Source organism: Varanus komodoensis, unplaced genomic scaffold, assembly GCF_004798865.1.
Source record: "Varanus komodoensis strain SLA01 unplaced genomic scaffold, ASM479886v1 scaffold88, whole genome shotgun sequence".
NCBI lineage: Eukaryota > Metazoa > Chordata > Lepidosauria > Squamata > Varanidae > Varanus > Varanus komodoensis.
The window spans coordinates 1,658,251-1,678,952 of NW_025336576.1; the positions used below are offsets into that span (position 1 = coordinate 1,658,251).

The 20,702-nt window shown below is 52.9% G+C and overlaps 2 protein-coding genes across 7 annotated transcripts in view; both read right to left on the minus strand.

The window, feature by feature from the left end:
- Positions 1–970: 970 nt before the first annotated feature.
- On the minus strand, positions 971–16,344 carry LOC123016782 (STAM binding protein). Of its 4 annotated transcripts, none has more exons than XR_006413475.1 (10): positions 16,232–16,344; positions 14,158–14,412; positions 9,398–9,473; positions 8,804–8,899; positions 7,404–7,755; positions 6,475–6,599; positions 4,631–4,768; positions 4,198–4,278; positions 3,747–3,846; positions 971–2,851 (listed from the first exon to the last, which is right to left on the minus strand). XR_006413475.1 is itself a non-coding variant. In XM_044417381.1 (10 exons), the coding sequence occupies exons 2-10, from the start codon at positions 14,358–14,360 to the stop codon at positions 2,795–2,797; spliced, it is 1,260 nt and encodes a 419-aa protein (XP_044273316.1). In that variant the 5' UTR covers positions 14,361–14,412; positions 16,232–16,344; the 3' UTR covers positions 971–2,794. The 4 variants fall into 4 exon arrangements, 3 of the variants coding, with proteins under 3 accessions (XP_044273316.1, XP_044273318.1, XP_044273317.1); XM_044417381.1 differs by having other exon boundaries at positions 4,198–4,310; XM_044417383.1 differs by lacking the exon at positions 16,232–16,344 and adding an exon at positions 14,701–14,777 and having other exon boundaries at positions 4,198–4,310.
- Positions 15,263–20,702, minus strand: part of DUSP11 (dual specificity phosphatase 11) — a 12,761-nt gene continuing 7,321 nt past the window's right edge. Inside the window, exons 7-10 of one of the 3 annotated variants that reach the window (XM_044417386.1) lie at positions 19,190–19,265; positions 18,407–18,535; positions 18,053–18,100; positions 15,263–16,355 (exon numbers count right to left, since the gene is read on the minus strand). In XM_044417386.1, the coding sequence (XP_044273321.1) occupies positions 16,352–16,355; positions 18,053–18,100; positions 18,407–18,535; positions 19,190–19,265 (257 nt within the window). In that variant the 3' untranslated portion in view covers positions 15,263–16,351. Of the gene's footprint in view, positions 17,164–17,741; positions 17,948–18,052; positions 18,101–18,406; positions 18,536–19,189; positions 19,266–20,702 lie in introns of those variants that run through there. The other 2 variants (XM_044417384.1, XM_044417385.1) reach the window with 2 other exon arrangements.

Below are 20,702 nucleotides of genomic sequence, written 5' to 3' on the forward strand. Positions count from 1 at the left end.
CCGCGGCGCCCCCGCCCCGCTGGAGCAGCGCCCGCGCGGCCGGGCCGGGCCGGGCCGGGCAAGGCGCCCCGTCGCCCGGGGACCCGGAAAAGGCGCGCGCGCGCGCACCCCGGGGAGGCCGCATGCGCGCTCCAGCCGCGCGGGCGCTCCTGGCCTAGCGGCCTTGGCCGGGTTCCACTCCCGCCGCCGCCGCCGCCGCCGCTCCCACGGCCAGACGCCGAGATGCGCACCCACTCGCCCGCTGGGGTTGGCCTGCTCCGCTCGGGCACAGGCCGTCAGTGCCCGCAGCCACCACGCCAACTTCCGTCACATTCGGCTCACACATTGCGAACACAATGCGTGCACCGTCCCACTAAATCAGGGGTCCTCGAACTCTTTCACCAGGGGGCTGGGCGCGGGCTGGAAAGGTGGTGCCCGTGGCGCCAGCGAAGGGATGGGGGCGGGGGGGTGCGCACCTGCACAAAGGCGGCGAGGCGAGGCGCATGCATGCGTGCGCGGGGAGGGGAGGGGAGGCGAGGCGAGGCGAGGCGAGCATGCACCACAAGGCAGGGGCGCAAGGCGCCCGTTGCTCACGCAGAATCGTTTTCTCCAAGCAAGTCCAAAACGATCTCTGTGCGAGCAAGCAGGTGCCTCACTGTGCGTGCGTGTGTGTGCGCGTGCGTGTGTGTGCGTGCAGACCCGGCAAGTCCAACACCTCTAAGGATAAATGGGCATGGCGGGCCAGATCCGGCCCCCGGGCCATACTCTGAGGACCCATGCACTAAATCATCCTGCGAGCACCTTGGACTTCCCACGACTTTTCTGCATGACCTGGGATGCATCCTGGCCAGAGGTCTGGGGAGCCTTAGTTATGGACAGAATTATCTTCATTTAAAGGAACAAAATACTTTAAAAGCCACCAGTCTCTAGTTCATGGTATCTTTTCATCAAAACACCTTATACAAAATAGTGCAAAGTTTGAAGACTGTACTATGTGGTACAAGGAAGGGCTTGGTCTGGGTTGCCCTACTTGCAAAGCGCAAAATTAGTTTATTTTCAGAGAACGTGAGATCATTCAATCTCATATACATCTGAGAATATGTTTTGATACAGCACCATATACCCCAAGTGGAGAATCAGATCTGATCAGGTAGCAAAGACACAGTCAGCAGCGTGTGCAGAATTCCTGGCAGGATGATTTCGAACAGCAGTGATGCGCACGCACGAGCAGAGGAAGGAGCGGATGAAGACTAGCTCTGGGCACCGAATTCTCAGACAGGCCTGCCTGCTCCATACACAGGGATGCATATACATTTCATATACCGAGATGGAACCACCAGCATGCAGAACGAGAGTTTTGAGCTGGCCCGCAGGTCACAGGCCTGCTCTTCATATGGCCAGTGGCAGAAGGTCCGGGGGGGTCACGGGGACCGCAACTTTGCAGCCACTGCCCGCTAATTGTTGCTGTGAGCCACTCCCGAACCTGAAATGCATTGCTAGGCTCAGATCAGGTGAATTTTCATTTCAGATGCATTGCAATGCAGGACAGTAGGTGCAAAGCTGCTGCACTGGCCCTCTCTGAAGCCAGTGCTCAGGTCATGCCACGCGCCAAATTTAACAAAGTTCACCAAAAAAAATTGAGGTACAAGTGTTTGGAATTACTTATTCTTGATAGACTGATGGCAAGAACTAGCACACCTGCAGAACTACTATCCTGTATGATTCCCAGGCACGTGCAGAATAATTCTTGCAATGTTTCTTAGCTGAAAGGAAAGGTTTGCTCTTAGATCATACCAACTCATTTCCATTGTCCAGACTGGAAAAAACTAGGCAGATGGATGGAATTCACATGCATCCTGAGTGTACTGCATGTGTACTCGCTCGCTCACTCGCTCTCTCTTTCACACACACACACACACACACACACACACACACACACACACTTTTTATAGGTGCAGATGTATTAACTGAGCCCTGGCATACTTGCATAAGGTGGTGCCAACCCTAAATATGTTTAGACAGCAGCCCTAGTCTTATAAATGGCTAGCTGGGTGCACAGAAATTTGCTGAATTCTTCCTGTCCAACCACGCCCAGGACTGTGCCCTGGAGTGAGATAATCCAGTGCACAGCTCATTCTGGCACTTGCTGGGACTGAATGCTCCTAGCACAACCAACGCGCAGCAGCATCCTAGAGCAGAGCTCACTAGGAATGGCACGGAGGAGCTATTTTATGAATCCTCTTCTCTGGATTCCTTTTCCCAAGCTCACCACCTCTTCCCTGGAAAGAACGCCTGAAGCGACTGTCATTTTCCTTAAAGAAACAAAATGGCACAATCTTCTCCCCACATAATTCCCCCCCCCCTAGTGTAAATATTATTCTGAATTGTGGCACCGTATTGTTGAGCCTGAAAACTCCAGGCATCTGCCAAAGGCGTCCCATCAATACTGAAGAGTATTGGAGAGAATCCCAAGGGATATGTTTTGATGAGCCTGAAGTCTGCAGGCCTCCTTTTAAAGGGTCTTTAATGGATCCAATTCCGCCTTTGTGCCTGGGAGTACAGTTTGGCAGAGCACAGCCTGAGGAGTGTGATCAGCAGAAGGCTAGCTGAATCAAGGTTTAGTGTCAGCGCAAGTTATATACATACATATACACATTTTCCCCTTGAATTCAGTTGTCCTCCTCCGGACCCCCAAGTTCAACAACAGCAGGGGATCCAAGGGAATGCAAAACCGCAGGTAAACTCTTAGGAATGGCTGCATAGATGGGTCCTAGTTAGCTATGTTAACAGGCGGGCTCGCAGGGAAGCATCTGCTCTACCGAAGGTCCAGCACCACCACTTCGCGCTCCATGACGGTCACGTGGTTGCAGGTCTGGAAGGGAGAGAAGCGAGCCGAGGGTCACGACAGCAACATTCACGGCTGCCCCTGACCTGAGGAAGGCGGCAGCTGCACTGCAGCGCTGCTTCCATGGGCCTCCCGTCCCTCTCACATGAGCTCAGCAACGCTTAGCGCGGAACATTCCAGAGCCACGCTTTGGTGGGTGACCCTCCAAACACACGTGGCAAGGGGCAGGAAAGCCTTCAGAATTTAAGACATGGACCACAGAACATCAGATACGGGCCAGGCTCATGGGCTGCCAGCAGGCCGAGATGCAAACTTTCAGCAAAATTCATGAAATGGCCACACTTGAAGGACGCTTAACACCAGGTCTGAAAGCATCGCTCAGCTCAGTAACGTTCCGAGTGAAATGTGCGGCGGGAAGAAGCAAGCAAGGGTCATTCTGTGGGGCACACTTTGCCTGCCCGCCATGAAAATCCTGGTGAGCGATGGCCCGGCCGGGAGGCCACGGCTCCCTGCCTCTCCCCCATCTGCTCTGGGCCGGCACCCCACGCAACCGCTCCTCGCACAAAGGGCTCCAGATTCTGCCTGCCACCATGAAGCCGCCTGCCACGTGGCACGGGGACTTGGGCTGCAGCTGTTACCAGAAGGCACTGCCGCAGCTCCTCCAGCTTTTTCAGGTCTGACCTGAAAGAGTCAGGAGAAAATCTACAGTGTTTTGCCCCCATGGCAGTTTGATCCTCCCTAGAAGGGGAGAGCCTAAAATAATGGGACTGTTGGGGAGGAGGATCCCTCTGATGTCAGCAGGAATTGGGATGGGGATCTTCTGACCAGCACAGAAGATCTGGCGCTACAATGAAGACTTTGGAGACCTGGCCAGAACAGAGCAAATAGCAGGAAACACGGGCTCTTCTCACGGAATACTCACAGTGAAGAGAGGAGGATCTTTGCAGTGTGGATGGAAGCCTTTTTGCCTACAGGAAGAGATCACTTCCATGCCGTGATCCGTCAATTTAAAGAATCCTGTCCTAGAAAAGCAATTGGAACCAAAATCAGTGGAATGCCAAGCTGGCAGATGGCTTCAGGGGGACAAGTTTCTTTTGCTCCTCTTAAACAGGGCCAGGAGCGTGTTGGACGCATTTGAGAGAAAGGGCCATGAAGGTGCTCCTTGCACGCCCGTGTACAGCAAGAAGCAGCTCCAGCTTTCGAAGGATCCCTTCCGTGGCTCCGACTGGATCACTTGAGGTCTCCTCTGCTGGATGGACTCTTTGGGCCTGGCCAAACTCCCAGGAGGAGGAGGAGGACACAGTGCAGGATGGAGGGGCGGCTCACACACTTTTGCCGGGCCGTGCTGTGCAGATAAAGCGCCAGATACTCACTCTTGATATTTCGGTGAGCAGACAACAGCTACGGACTCGGGCATCATCATCTGGTAGGAACAGTGTGTGTGCAGGTCCACGCTGGAAAGGAACGCTGTTTGGGTCGGGTGGGTCTGCGCAAGGAGGGGAGGAAACTAGAGCCAGGCCCCAAGAGAGTCGCACCCGATCCTCCCCAGCACCAACCGAGAGGTACCTGGTTGGCAGGGGAACTAAGCACCACGGTGGCGCAAGCTTGCTCGATGCCTCCAGCAGAAGGGCAACGGGGAGCGCCCCACAGGGATGCTCTCCCCACCAGGAGTCCCCCCGCAGGCGCCAGGGCAGCAGGGACCGTGCTGCCAGCCCGGGCACTTGCCCCTGTCCCTCTCGGCCCAGGCTGGCCACACCCCACCCCCATGCGGACCGCGCGCCCCGCGGGCCTGGAGTGAAGACGCACATGGATCCACCCCAAGGTGATGAGGCTGCACTGGTCCTGGATCACGAAGAGCTCCTCTTCATTCTCCGTGTTGCAGTAGTCGGGCCCCCCTGACTGCTTGGGGACGATGACGTGGGTCACTGTGAACTCGTCCCTCACCTGGGGGCAGAGTGGCATCGGCCCTCCTGAGGCACCCAGACAAGGCCAGCCGCGCACCCCGTCAGAAGGCCCGGCGGCTGCCAGGGCTGCACCGGAGGCGACTGGCCATGCTGCTCCAGGGGTGCTCAGCACACAGACCCGCCCCGGTTGTCCAGCGCCAGCGCCAGGCCACCCCCTTCAGAGGCAGGCAGCCAGCCAGCCAGCCAGCCAGCCAGCCAGCCAGCCAGGGCAGCGCCGTGTGGCCCTGCTGCTGCGCTCTGTCCCAGAGAACGCCTGCCTCCTGCCCGGCCCACCGGGCTTGCACTTCCCTCCCGGCGGCACTCCACCGCCCTTCCCATGCTGCAGGCCTCTGCGACGGCATTCTCCAGATCCTGCCCCTCTTTCCTCCGGCACTTCCTCCTCCATCCACATTCACATGAGCACTCCCCCAGGCCTGAGCGGGCACAGTCCCGCCCGCTGGCAGCCCTTCTCCATCAGGGCCCTCCCAGGGCACTCACCTGGGGGTGGCAGCGGGGGGGAACCACCGGGTTCCACAGTCCTCAATTAGATCTCCCCCAGTGCTCCTACGAGGCACCATGGAATTAACAGGGCAGGTCTCGGGCTCCAGCCATGGGGTGGACACCCCCATGGTTGGAGGAAGAGGCTTGGGGAAGTGACTGCACCCCAGAAATCCTCCCTGGCCTCCCCAGTGTGCATCCCTGGCCCACGGCGCTCCCAGCCGCCCGGGGATGGCGGCAGGCCACTGCCGGAGCTGGCTCCTTCAAGGGACCGTACGGGTGAGGCGCCCCGAGTTGTCTTTGGTCCTGGTTCTGTATCACCGGGCGGCTCCAAGCTAACGCATGCCTGGGGGGAAGGCCATGGGGTCAAGCAGGGAGATCACGGGGCATCGGTCCGTGTGATGACGGTGGCAGGGGAAACGGTGCTGGCGGGGTGAGGGGACACCAGTGTGCCTACAGCCAGGTAGATTCAGGGCACCCACCACCAAGCAGAGGCGGCAAAGGAACAGCTTCTCCCTGTTCAGATGCACTCTCCTCTTTCGCAGGGCTGCGGAGGGCCTGCTGCCCCCTGGCCCCACACGCGTCGCACCACGCAGCTTCAAACGCGCCCCGAGGGGTTGGCACTCTGCTATCTGTTAAAGCCTAACATTGGACTCAAGCGATATGAGCAGCTTGAACTTAAAAACCAACAGAAACAAGTTGCCCTGAAAAAATCCGAACTGAAATAAGATCCTCAAAAATTAAGTTTAAAATAACATCCACCAGGTGTGGTACTAACACACACTGCAGCATAAAGACGTTCGCCCAGACCATCTGCCCAGCAGCAAGGGGCCACTGCTGCACAGCCCCAGCTGTGATGGGCGTCTGCCTCTGGGGCCTGTCTGCCTGCCTGCCCGCCCACTCCGCTCCTCCGCTCAGCACAGGCACCTGCTGCCCCTCCAGTCCATGGGAGCCCTCGCCTCTTCTTCCTCGTTAAACCCGCATTTCTGTAACTTGGAACCACCCAGGCTGAAAACCGCTCCATAAAAACTTGGTTCATCACACCCACTCAACTAGTTTTATGCATGTATAACATTGTTGGGATACGGAATCAAGTTCCGCACACGATGAAAACCGACAGAGGCCTTTCCAAATGGCCGCCACAGCAGGCCTGGAGCAGAGAGCCACTGGGGCGGGGCTTGCACACGACTACCCAGAAAAGCACCTTACCAGCTTTCCACAAAGGATCCCGCAGGTCTCCACGCCCCGTGCGGTGTTTGCATCTGCCAGCTGAAGAAATTTATGGCAAAGCTCCCTCGGGACAATAACATGGCGAAGTCCTTCTATGGCAGCATCTGCAGAGAGACGTTGTGATGAGCAAGGTTGTCAGGCCCGGCTCCAGCCTAGCAACCTGGACCGACCAGCTTTCCACGCGGCATTGCTTCCTTTTTCCAAAAGGAGCTTTCCAGTGCGTGTGCCCCTCCACTTGCGATCTTGAAGGGGCTCCCTGCGGAGGCAGGGCAGCAATTGCATCTGCTGACTGCATGCATCAGTGGCGGAAAAAGGTTGCTTTGAGGGCCACATCTGAAGAGCCCATGCTCCTTTCAGCCAGAGCCAGTGGCAGCCACTGAGGTAAACTGGCCTGCAGCGACAGGGAACCCACCCACATGAAGGAGTGGCAGGGAGTAGGCTGGGCGGCTCAGGCGGTGCCTCTGGCAGCCTTCCTGGCCGGCCCGCGAAGGCCCTCTTGGCTCCTGGCCCCGGGACCGAAAGCCAGCCTCTCTGCATCTGCTTCCAGAAGGTGTCCCTTGACTTGGAACCACCGGCAGGCTGCCCGGGCTCCAAGCGCTGTGTACAATTGCTCGGGTGGAGAAGCAGAGTGCAAAGCCACTGGAAGAAGAATTTTCTGGGCAACTGTTTATGAAACTTAGGTTGTGGAGACAAATAAGGGGCAGTAAAGGGATCCAGACATTTGCTAAGACCTCTATAGCTTGGAAAAATCTTGATTTTAAATACTAAAATATTGATTTTTGAAAAAGAATATTGTATAGTGTTTCAGCGGGAGGCTGAGGGGAAGCGAGGGTCTTTGGAACACAGGCTAACACACTGGTATAAACTTCTAAACAAGGCAGAGCAAGGCCATCCCAAGGCATACGAACTGTTTCTGAGGTTCCCCAATGCGCCAGGCTTCAGGGACCTGTCCACAGTCGGGGCCTTTGGCGGCACACCGCCCCCGCTGGGGCTCCGGGGGCCGAGGATCTCCGGGTCGGTGGGAGGCATGACCATTCCAGGTATCAAGGGGCCTTCCGAGGATTCAGCGGCAGGTGTCCCAAACTGCTGCACAATTTTCAGGCGCTCCTTCTCCAGCTCTTGGCGTCGGATCATCTCCTCGAAGGCGCTGAACTGCTCCTGCTCTGCCTGCTGCTGCTTCATCAGGGCCACTCTTCGCCTTTCCTCCTCCAGCTGCTGCTGCAGAGCCAGGCTGTGCGCAAACTCTTCTTCCTGCTTCTTCTGCCACAGGAACGGGAGGTAAAGAACCAGGTGAAATGCGCCGCACAGGCGTCTAGGCCAGCCCTGCATGGATCTCAGGCCCCCATGGAACACCCACAGCCTCTCTGACGATGGAGGGAAAGGGCTGGGAGTCCCTGCATGTGGGAGACCCAATCTTCAAGCCCTCCCAGCTGTTTTCTATGGATGTTAAATTGAGGGTGGGGGAGACTTTGGAACACAGTTGGCCAAACACCAAGGAATCTTGCAGGAGCCTGCCGACCCTGCCTGGAAACCGCCTCTCTGGGAAGACCAGCACCTCTGTTAACATGCGGGACACCTTGGCTGGCTGGCTGCAGTATAAGGAGAAGAGGCCCATATTCTCCTTTCTCAGCAACACGCAACAAAAAACAGCCAGCTGGTTCTGTAAACTCATTCATCATCCATCTTACGTTGTGTATGTATTTCCTCTGAATTATATGCTTGTTTGTTGCAAAGAAAAAAATAGCTAGAAATAGCTAATGTTTTAGCCTGGCTTATATAAGGTACTCTAAAAATAAAGATTACATCCTTGTTTGAACTTTGGTTGCAGCAAACATATTAAGCCCTCTTAAAACACCAGAAGCCCTGGAACCTTGGCACCGCTGCGGACCCACAGATCTCACCGGAACTGGCCCAGGATCACGGTATTCTTCACAATAACAGAAGGCAGAAATCAAATGGGAAGGAAAACACCAGGACTCAGTACTCCTGGGGGCTAGTCCTGCTTGGCCATGAAGATCACTGGGTGACTTTGGGAAAGCTACTGGCTTTCAGACTAGCCCTCCTCACAGGATTGTTGTGAGGGTAAAGTCAAGGGGACGGATCATATATACCACCTTGGGCTCATTAGAGGAAAGCAGGGAGAATGAATAAAGAGGCGTTATCTCACCAGCAGAGCTGAGCTCGGCCCCTACAGCTTCACTAGATAAGCAGGCCAAAGGACAGACAGGGCAATTCCCCAGAGAGCAACCATTTCCTGCAAGCAAAGGCCTTTGGGGGTGAGGTTTCATGCTGGAGCTCACTTGCTTACCTTCTGTACATTGTACTCTGCATATTCTTTGTTGTATTTTTCTAAAAGCTCCTCTTTCAGTTTTTCAGCTCTAGGAAATGCAACGTCTTTTAGTTTCTAGGTTGAAAAGGACATCATTGCATCAGGTGTTTCAGAACAGATGCCAGGACAAGCTGCAGTGCAGCAAAGCATTAAAAACACTACCCAAGGGGCAAGGAGCACTGCCTGCCACTGGCGAGTAGGTGCCGGGGAAAAGAGGGAGATGCCTGGACTCTAAAATCACGGGCCGCTATGAGCGTCTCCTGCCAGCAGCAAGGCCTTGGGAGAGGCATTCCAACTTTCTTGTATGGGGAAAAACTGCACAAATGCCAGGAAAAGAGCCAACGGCAGGGAATGTGTGTGTGGCCACCTGGGGGACCCCAGCGGGCTGCATTTAGTCCTTGACCTGAGGATTCCCACCCCAATATATCAGGTTAAAATTCCCACCGAGTTTTTCACAATATGCTTGAGACACAGTAAATGGGTAGCTTAACCTGCTTTTTCTGACTGCCAACATCTAGAAGCAACATCTTTTCCACAAAGGAAATTTGATTTTTTTCCAGGATTCACACTTACTTTCACTGTCTCTCTCTTCTCTGGAATAACAGCAGTTTTGTAATCGCGATGCTTGGGCAGCTTCTCTATGAAGAGCCTAGGAATAAAGGGAATACAAGGAACTGGCAGCTAAGGTGCAAGAAGGAGAACGATGCTTGCTTCCGGGGTGCTGTGCTATGGGTAAGCCCATATGGATAATTCCAGTGATTAAGATCTAGCTCACATATGCTGCCCAGGTGGGGAGTCGAGGAGCAGAATGGGAGAGAGAGAGTTTCAAGAGCTAATCACACTCTCCTCACAACTCAAACAGCTTCTTTTCGATACACAGAAATGCTGAGTGCAAAAAAGATCATTTCTGGAAACTGCCTCTCAAACAGTATCAGCATCTCACATCTAAAGGCATCGTTTCAAGGCTGGAAGAGTTGTCAAGTCACGGGACCTTGGATTCTTCCTGGGAAATTGAACCTGTGATGCCCACACAGCTCAACTGTGAGCCTCAACTCACCGGTTAACAGGAACGTAACTCTCTGCAAGATGGGCTCCTGGCTGGTGGGATTCTGCAGCTTCCCCCCAGCAAGAAAACCGCTACATCATGTTTCTCCAGGTGAAGAGGATGTCAAGATGACTTGTGCAAAGAAGGAAGAGGCTATTGTTACTCTGCAAGTCCCTTCCCCTTAAGCATTGTCCACGTTACTCCAAGCACAGGCTTGTGCAAATGAAATGTGTTCTACTTGCTTCCCATAACTGTAATAATTACAGTTATAATTACATAATGCAGCAAACCAAATCTACTTCTATTCTGGGGCTGATTTCGGCCAAGAAAAATCAACCCTGAACCGCAGGCCAGAGCCAAAGCTAACCAAGCCACCAAGCCACTCTAAACAAAACTGCTCACAGATTTACATCAGTACAAGCTTTACTGTTTGCATTCTTGAGAAACAAAGCCACTTTGCCAAGCTGCCTCTCAAAGGGGATACCTGAAACTGGGGAACAGTGTAACTCACAAGACAACAGAAGGCCGGCCAAATTATGTCCAAGTCTATTTTGCTTTCAGCCAGGATGGTCGTGTGCAATGCCCAGCGGAACAAAACTGGCACCGATGAAACAAGCCAGTGAGAGAGCTACATTTGTTCCCATGGGGCAGAACCACCACGAGAGCATCTATTTGGTTAAAGGAGGCTCCCAGGCCTGCCCACAGGGAGTGGAGCTGGAAGCACGCCAGCTGACTTTACACTTGACAGATCTCTTGGCCACTAATGCCCATAAAAGTGGAGGAAGCGCCAGGGGTTCAGGGAGACAGGCAGTGATGCGAATCATGAAAAAATGTACTGAAAGTGCTGGGGCTCTGGTCGGGAGCTCACGCATGCACCAGTGCCTGGTGGGGAGCAGTTGAGACCAATGGCAGGAGCAGAAAGTGGGTGTGCTGGGCTGCTTTGTGTTGGGATGAGAATCCTCAAGCGGAAAAAATGCTTATCTGGGAGTACATCCTAATAAATATGAGGGCTACTTCAGAGTTATACATAGGATGCTAACTTGTAACCTCAGTACACAGAACTGAAGGCAAGAAGAACAATGAAATAAACTGGACTTGGAGGAAAGGCACCCAAAATGTCTCAGCTGCAAGACAGTAAAACTGCCTTGCTTGGGAAATGAATGCCCGTAAATCTGAAAATGAATACCCGCACAAGATGCGCCCTGGACATCAAGCCGTGAAAAGAGCACCAGTATACCTTCAAGGCTACAAAGAAGAGTTCTCTGGGGATACAGAGCCTGAGAATGATTTTAAGGAACTGCTGGAGATGGCCAGAATTGAAAAGACACTATTAAGAAAACTGGAAGAATCTCAAGAGACGAAAACAAGTGATAATGCCTTCCAAGAGAAAAAAGGGCATTTCCCCTCAGCTCTGACTTATAACACTTAGCACTTCAAAGCAAAAAAAGCTAATATTCAAGAACCATAAAAATACAAATATTTAAGTTAATATTCAAGCACACATAAAATACAAATATATCTCACTTAAGGTGCTTCACGATAAATACAAGTTTGAAAACATCTTAATCAGAACATAGTATAAAACAAATAAACATGCGACAATAAAAGGAATAAACAGCACCAATCAAATATGCCTTCAGCAATAGGCCAGCTTATATGCCACAGGCCTGCCTGAATAGAAATGCTTTTGCCTGATGGTGAGAAGCCAATCTAAAGGTCCAACTTAGCTCCCTTGACAAGGAATTCAAAGCCTGGGCTTCACGATCCAGGAGGTTTTATGTCCATGCAATGTCCCTCTGATAGCAGCAGGGCCAAGAGAAGGGCCTCCTCCAAAGATCTTAAAAACCTAACAAGCTTGAATGGGAGGAGGCAGTCTTTCAAGCACCTGGTCCCATACAGGGTTTTATGGATCCCAGCAAGCACTTTGACATTCCCAGAAGCAGGACTGGTAGCCAGCCGGGAGAAATATCAACAACCTCAGATATGCAGATGATACCACTCTTGTGGCAGAAAGTGAGGAGGAACTAAAGAGCCTCTTGATGCGGGTGAAGGAGGAGAGTGCAAAAGTTGGCTTGAAACTCAACATTAAGAAAACTAAGATCATGGCATCCGGTCCTCTCACTTCTTGGCAAATAGATGGGGAAGAAATGGAGGTAGTGACAGATTTCATTTTCCTGGGCTCCAAGATCACTGCAGACGGGGACTGCAGTCAAGAAATTAAAAGATGCTTGCTCCTGGGGAGGAAAGCTATGGCAAATCTAGACAGCAGAGACTAAAAAGCAGAGACATCACGCTGCTAACAAAAGTGCGTATAGTCAAGGCCATGATTTTCCCAGTTGCAATGTATGGCTGTGAAAGTTGGACCATAAGGAAGGCTGAGCGCCAAAGGACTGAGGCCTTTGAATTGTGGTGCTGGAGGAGACTCCTGCGAGTCCCTTGGATTGCAAGGAGATCAAACCAGTCAGTCCTAGAGGAGATCAGCCCTGACTGCTCTTTAGAAGGCCAGATCCTGAAGATGAAACTCAAATACTTTGGCCACCTAATGAGAGGAAGGACTCCCTGGAGAAGAGCCTGATGCTGGGAACAATAGATGGCAAAAGGAGGAGGGGACGGCAGAGGATGAGGTGGCTGGATGGAGTCACTGGGGCAGTGGGTGTGAGCTTGAGTGAACTCTGGGGGAGGAGTGCTGTCCATGGGGTCGCGATGGGTCGGACCCGACTTCATGACCGGCAACAACAACATGCCAGTGACGTTAGCCCTGGCTAGCACTGTGGCCACAGCCTGCTGTACTAGGGTGATTCAGAACAGTTCCCAAAGGCGGATGAGCACAGAGCATGTTACGGTAATCCAGTGAGAACATGACTAAGACATGGTGGATGATGGCCTGCTCTCCAGCAACAGGTGGAGCCGTGCATGTGCCTCAGATGTGCAAACAATCGTGCTGAAAGCTGAGCATTCAGGTTCAGGGGTGAACTCAGGTGTACAGCCAGGCTCTGAGCCCGAGTACCTCATCCAACACAGGCTGAACCCCTATCTCCTGACCTGCCTGTGATTATACAGCGGCACCTCTATTTTGTCTGGATTAAGCTTTGACTTATCCAGCCAATTGCTAACACCGAGCATCAGTTTAGAACTAAAACAGCTTCTCTGCACTTACATGGAAAGAGGCGTTGCTAGAATGTTGGAGGTGCTGAGCCCCCAAACCCAATCCTAACCCCAGCAGTTTCACAAAGATACAAAACAGCATGCGAGATAAAATGGAGCCCCGAGAGACAGCCCAAACCAATGGTCACAGCACTGAACAGGTATCCCACACTACCACCTTCTGAAATTCCCCTCCAAGAACAAAAGCCATTGCTTCCCAAGCCAGAATGCCTCGGAAAGGTACCATGGCTGACGTTATCAGGCACCACTGAAAGGTCCAACAGACCCAATGGAGAAACACTCCTCCTCAGTCCAGTTCCCAGTCTAGATCATCCACTAAGGCGACCAAGGAAGCCTCCATCCCATAGCCAGCTCTGAAGCCAGAGTGAAACGCCTCTCGATAGTTCCTCTCATCCAAAAGCCCTGCAGCTAGGAAGCACCACACTGCACCATCTCCGTCAAGCATGGGGTACTGGAGACGAGCCAGAGACTATCCAACGGAAAGGGTGGTTTTGTTTGTTTTTAATGCACATCTTCCCATGTCCCCATTTTACCCATTTTCCATGTCTGAGACATCACTAGTGATAACCACCTCCCTAATGCCTGTACCATAGTGTAAACAAACTTTCATTAAAAGAAAAAAGAAAAAATCAGAGGCTGAACTGTGCCAAAGTATGCACAGCCTTCTAAAAAAACCTGAAGTTGAATGTGAGCCAAAGTCTTAGACAGCAATAGCCCATGATTTTAGAAAGTTTCAATTTTTTTCTGTATAGCCCCTCTCCAGCCCTGAATCACAGGTCTTGTAAAACAAAAAGGGAAAAAACCAAACCAGTCCTAATGAAGATACTCAATGTCCCTTTCATTATGTGCAGGTGGAGCACTTGTCATCGCCTTTGAATCAAAATTGATGAAACTCTCTGCAAAGGTCAAAATGCTGGGCAGACCCTCAGATTTTGGTTTGGGATCCCACTGGCTTCATCTGGATGAGGCAACACCCGCCTTTCTCTGCTTGCAGACTGGGGCTGCGGGACCAAGCGACAACAGCTGTCCCGAGGTGGTTTCCGGGAGCTGCCCCGGAGACCTTGAGCGCCCACGGAACCGGGGCTCCGCGAGGGCAGGCGGGCGAGCACCGCGAGTTCCTTACGTGATGTACTTGTTGTACAGCATGAAGGCCCGTTCGATGTTGCCTTCCTCGCAATAGATCGCCGCCATCCGGATCATCTCCACTCCGGAGCGGTAGTACCTGCGCGGCGGGACTTCCTCGTTCACCTCCACGATGCTTCCCATCTGGATCAAGCCCCGGACACGCTGCTCCGGGGGCAGGCTGACGTCCGCGTGGTCGGGCATGGGGCCGGCCAGGCGTGTGGAGGGCCGCGGCCCGTGCCGAGCTCGCTGGAGCCTGCGGAAACGAGGGAGGGCCGGTGACGGGCGCCCCGAGTCGGCGCGAAGGAGCCCGGGCCTCGCTGCGCCTGGAGGAAGGCCGGCCAGCCGGCGGGCCGCCTAGTGAGGCGCAGGGCCGGCAGCGCGAGGGGGGCTCTGGGCGGGCGGCTCGCGCGGCCCAGGGGAACGGCCCCGCCGCCATGAGGGAAGCCCTTCGGGGCAGGGGGAGGGCGAGGGCGGAGGGCTGTCGCCCGGCGGGCGGGCGGCCCTCTTCCCCGCTCCGTGAACACCTCCCGGCCGCGCTGACCTGCACGGGGGCCTCAGTCTGGCGGCGGCGGCGGCGGCACCAGCATCACTCCCGGGAGGCGCCGAGGCAGCCACTTCCGGCCTCTCTAGCCCCTTCCCGGGCCACAAAGAGCAGGGGCGGAAGTGCGGTGCCGCAAGCTTCTTCCGGGGTGGGAGCCGCTCCCTGCGTCGCTTGCCCGGCTTCGACGCGGCTAGCGCGGCGGAGGCTACTCTGCCCCCCCCCCCCCCAAATCCTTCTCGCAATAACGCCGTTTCCAAACCCCTGCCATTACTGGGCGCCCTAGGCGGGGCCTGCGGGGAAAGGCCGTCCTCGAGGGACCGGGGCCCGAACTCTCGCACTGGCGTTTGCCATTGGGCTCGGGAGCAAACGGCCAGCCAGGGTTGGCGGGCCAAACCTTGAGAAATATGTTTGGGATGCCTGGTTGTAAAATTAGCTGTAGAAATAGTACCAAGAACTATTGTGAAGGACCGCCCCCCCCCCATTCTTCTCAAAAGGAGATTAGTAGAAGCTATCTGAAAAACATTTTCTGGGTAGCAGTTGCTCAAATACAAACACTTCAAAATGCATTTTTAAAATTTATTGCAGGGACATCCACAGCACTGCAGAGCAAAAACAGGCCTACCACTGTCAAATCAAGAGTTTATGGATAGTCCAGATGCTGCCATCTTTCATTCATAGCTTCCTCATCCCCCCCCCCACACCTGTTCCATCTTCTCTTCTACTGTAGAAAATTAGTTAAAGAGGCCAACTAGCCACATGAGGCCGTCTCCCTTGTGGAATTAGCTCTCCATCTAGACACACTGAGAGGCAGGCACTGGATCTTAGCTTCTGAATGCCAAGGAGTACATTTCTGTCTCAGAGGCTGCACCTGGTATCACACAGGTATGAGGCGACACATACACAACCCCGCATCAAACAGATGCAGAGAGAGTTAAGCCTTTGTTCCCTGCTGCTTGTATCACATGCTTGAAGTGTGAGCAGGGGCCTGCTTATCAGGCTTGCTGGCAAGCTCTCCTTCCTGAGGCCACATTAAACAGATGGCGGCATGGGCTCCCCTTGCTCCCATCAACTGCAGCACAGCCTCGATCATTCAGCCCCGTATGACCATGCCCATCAATACCAACGTAGGGCCTACAGTGAGAAAGAGCCTTTTGCCAGTGAATAGGGCTAAGCATGATGTCACCCTAAGGTGGAGGCATTGGAACCCCTGTAACATCAAAGCTCATCAATGTTTGCATGCCTATAAGCAAGAGAGGGCACAGAAGGTGGGTGCGTGGCCACTTGGTTCAGACTTCTGGGACCAGCAGGCTTTGCTGCTCATCCATTCTTGCCAATGGGAGCATCTCTTGTAAGCTAACCTGGATCGTATTTTTTCTTTGCGAGCCCCAGAACCTTTACACTCATAGGCAGGGCAATGCACCAAGCTAAGTGAGCTCTGCTCTGTTACAGCAGAAGGCAGAACAATAATTATGCACATCTCAAAGATGAGTCACACCTGTTTTTAAGGAAACTCCCAAACAGGACCCATTACCTCTGCAGGGCAGGAATTGCTTCTATACAGACGGCTGTGTTCACATCGCTTCACTAGCATCCAGAAACAAACTTCATCAGTTCAGTGACTGCTCCAAAACAATCCACCAGATAAACAGGATCACCTAAGAGTGGCAAGGCGATAACCTGAAATTGGGTTGCAGATTTGGGTGCAAGTGATCTATGAGACAGTCATCCATTTCAGAAGAATATTCAAGCCAGCTTCCCTATGGAAGCCTTGGTAGCACTCCATCTTCAACAACAGCAGGGGAAGGCAATCATTCCATAACACAAATTTTAAGGTCAATTTCTATAATTCTATAGAAATATAGAATTCTATAACCAGCTTCTGAAACAAGGAAGATTCTAGATCCCAGAGATGATTTGCAAATAAAATACATTTCAGGAGGTGAAGTGGGACTTCTCCTAGTGGTAATAGCGGCCATATCTTATATGTAACCAGGCACTCAGAAAGAAAGAAAAGAAGATGACAACAATGATGATCAAGGGAATTACACACAGCTGTAGCACTGCTTGCAACCCAGGACAGAGTGCTGGCCACACTGACTGCAGAAGACAGCCAGCAGGTTCTCATCCACAGAATAAAGAGCAAGCCAAGGTCAGATGTCTATTTCATTAGTATGAGATCAGGTTCTCCTTGCCTGTTACATTTAGGGGTAAGGATGGGGTCGTCTATCTATTTTGTACGTCCCTTGCTGTCGTGGATAATACCGATTTTGATTTTGAAAATATGGTCCTCGGTATTCTTGCAACTGCTGCTGGTAAGGTGAGTAAAACAACCCCTGGTTGGGACTGACTCTGTGACCGGGTCTTTGCTGGGGGACATTGGCTGCAGAGATGTGCTGAGGATTGTAAGACTGACTGTTGTCGTAACAGGTGATGAGATTTGGGTTCCTGGTACAATGCAGGTTTCTGAAAAAGAGACACAAGAAAGAGAAAAACATCTCTATCTCTAAGTGCTATGACAGAATTGCGCTGTAACCCTGCAACCCACAGGACAATCGGGGCCCTGCGACGTGCTTCTCCAATCGCTCTGGTTAATGACACAAATTCCAGTGACTGAGTCCGCTGCAATATGGCTGGGAAGCAGCATTAAAGCTGACAAGCAGTGCTGGCACCTGCAAGTCTCAGCCTAGGAACAGGGACATGCCTTACCAAACAAGGCTGAATGGAAACTCAGCTGCTTGTCTTTAGGAGCCAGCCTCTTACTTTGTGGCAAAAGAGCAGTAAGACTCCCCACACAGCAGAAACAATGCTAGGAGAGGTTACTTATCTCGGGTGCATTTCCCCTGGCAGGATACTATTCCTCAGCAGAGGCTAAGTTCCTTACTTGAGGCCTACTTTATTCAGAAAAGTGGCAGCAACAGCACTGCAGAAATTGAGATAACTGGCTCTCGGTCAGGAGAGCAGAGCCAGAAAACCGTTGTATGGACTTAGGGAGGGTTTCATGCATTTGGGGCACTCAAGATTCCACAACACAAGCGTATCTGTAAAACGTTGCCTCCTTCACCCCATGTGTTCACATTATGTTCTCTGCCCTCACCGCTGCTGAAGGGAACCTGGTAAGGCTCAGTGTCCAAAGCAGGGCTCAGCAACACATGCCACCCCAGCAAAGAGCTCCCTCTTTCTCTCACCAGCCAGCTCGTCACAGCGCTTTCAGAAACATGCTCTCAGGTGATGCAAAATGAAGCTAACACTGAGAATTAGACTGGACAATTTATTCTGAGGATGAGATCTGATCATTACGCTCTCTGTGGTATGCAGTGTGTTCAGATATAAACAGGAATGCTTGATAGTTTACCTGTGTGGCTTGTTTCCACCACCTCCTCCTCTCTTAGAAGGGAAGTGCCTGTAAGAAAAAGAATGCAAATAATATAGGAAATTTTGGAACTCAAATGCCTATTGCCATTACTATTTATTATATTTTTTCTTTTATTTATTTAAAGTTTTTGCATGCCGTCCCCTTGCCACATAGCCTTGGGACGGCTCACATATTTCTATCCCGCCCATAGCTGAAGCTCTCCGGGTGGTTTACAAAGGCAGCCGTGGCGGAAACGTGTGCAAGGGCCAACCCTCCGCCCATGAACTCTGGATTGTGCCCCTTCTGACTCCCACTAGATGTACTTGATTGCAGCAGATAGGAAAAACACAAAACCTTGGTGCTTCCCGTGGGAACTGCCGCAAGTGCTGTGAATTGTACTCAGCTGCTTCAAAACCAGGATTTGGGATGGGACCAGACTGTCCTTTAACCCAACTGCATCTTGGAACAGGCATGCCATGATTCCTTTAAAAGGAAAAAAAAGCAAGAGATTATCATTATCCAAGGAAAGTGCCGCTTTCAGAGGGATGCACAAGACTGAGAACAGCAGTTCACATGCGTCAGTTGGACACGAGCCGGTTACGTGTGGGTGCAGGCGTACCCCGACCGTCTGGCCAGGCAGCCCCTTTGCAGGATCCTCTCTCCATGTCTGCTCCCTGCTGCTCCCTGCCAAAGACACCGCAGGCTGTGGCCAGCGAGCTGCACAGTCCTGGCTAGACTCCTTTGGGCCTCTCACTTGTAGGGACTTTGTGCTAAAGCTCTTTGGAGGTGTAATGATAAGCCAGAGAATGCCCCTCCCCGTCTCTCCATGCCTGGACAACACCTGCCCAAGAACCAAACCGAGCAGCTAAGGCATCAGGTTTGCCGCCCCAGTGGCACCTGGGGAGTGAGCTGGAGAGCACCACAGCTCCGGCTTGCCTGCCGAGAGGCTACTGTGTGAAGATCCAGCTGCATTGTTTGCACAGGCTGGACTTGGGGGCCCTAGTATTTTTCAGAATAAGTACTGTAACCACACACACTCTTGGGGCCAATTATTACTGCAGGATCCTTTCCTCCAGCGAACTCTCTTGAGCTAAAGGCAACAGACCAGCTTGCAACATACAAAAAAAAATCCGTTACCTTCTTCCAAGCCCTCTCCTGAGGTCCTCAATATAGTTCTTCCTCTCTATACAATGTCCTCTGTGCCTGTTGAACACTGTGAAAGAAAACAGTTTCTTTGTCTCTCTTTGACAGCAAGCTCCAGGCAACCTAGGAAGGCCCCCTCTAAAACACTCCTTCAGTTACGGTGTGGGAAGCAGCAGTGGCTCAGGCCAGCACACGCTCCTGGCCTAACGCTGTTCTCAAGGTGGTGGTGAGGATAAGGGGGAGAGGAGGCTCACACACACTGCCTCAGATTCCTTACAGGGAAGAAGCAGGACAGAAACACCATAAATTAAACCAGCCTACATGGCCCAGCATGCAAAATGCTGCACCCATGTGCCTGCTGGACTCCAAACGGTATTCTGGGGCTCCTGGAGGTTCTCGGATGAAACAGCCAGTTGCCACTTCTGGCAATCCTTGTGGGCACAAACGACGTGGCCAAGCAGGGGGTGGTCAGGATCACCAGGGACTTCGAGGCCTTGGGGAAGGAACTCAGGGACCTAAAGGCCCAAGTGGCCTTCTCGTCGATCTTACTGGTCTGGGGATTTGGGCCAGGCAGGGACAGGAGGGTCGCCGAGGCGAACGACTGGCTTAGGGTGTGGTGCCAGAAGGAACGCTTCGGGTTCCTTGACCACGGCACCCTGTTTCTTGCCAATGGACTTCTGGCAAGGGACAGGTTACACCTCATGAGGAAGGGGAAAAGGTCCTTTGGAGATGCTCTAGCGAGCTTCGTCCCGAAGACTTTAAACTGAGCTGGGGGGGGGGTTCAGGCCCCCAAGAAAAGTGTCTGCACTGGACAAGTGTGGGGAGAGGATCAGGGCTCTGGGAGCAGGGTTTTAGAGGCACTGCAGGGACTGACAGGACTCCTACAGAAAGGGGCCAGGTATCAGGGAAGATGGGAGGAAGGAGGAGGCTGGGGACTCCAAAGAAAGGAAGTGGTGGGAAGGAGATGAGGTGCATGTACACCAATGCTTAGGAGCATGGGTAATAAGCAGAAAGAGCTTGAGGCTCTCCTGGGAATAGGAGGGTATGACCTGGTGGGGATCACAGAAACTTGGTGGGATGAAAGGCAACACTGGAATGTGAACATAGAAGGGCATCACCTTTTTAGACAGGACAGGACGGGAAAGAGAGGTGGGGGCGTGGCTTTATATGTCAGGGAAGGGATAGGATGCAGTGAGACAGGATGCAGCACAGATGGGGATTCGGCAGAGGCAGTCTGGGTGAAACTTAGGGGTTTTGACAGGGAAAGAGACCTGACAGTGGGGGTATGTTATCGCCCTCCAGGTCAACTTGAGGCCCTGGATGATGTCCTGACAGGCCAGATTCTAAGGATATCTCGGGGGAGAGACACAGTAATTATGGGAGATTTCAGTCTCCCGGATATTACTTGGGAGACTCACTCGGCGGTGACAGCCAGGTCACGTCGCTTCCCAGAAGCTATGGAGGGAGGGTTTTTCACACAGAGGGTCCGAGAGGCGACGAGGGGGGG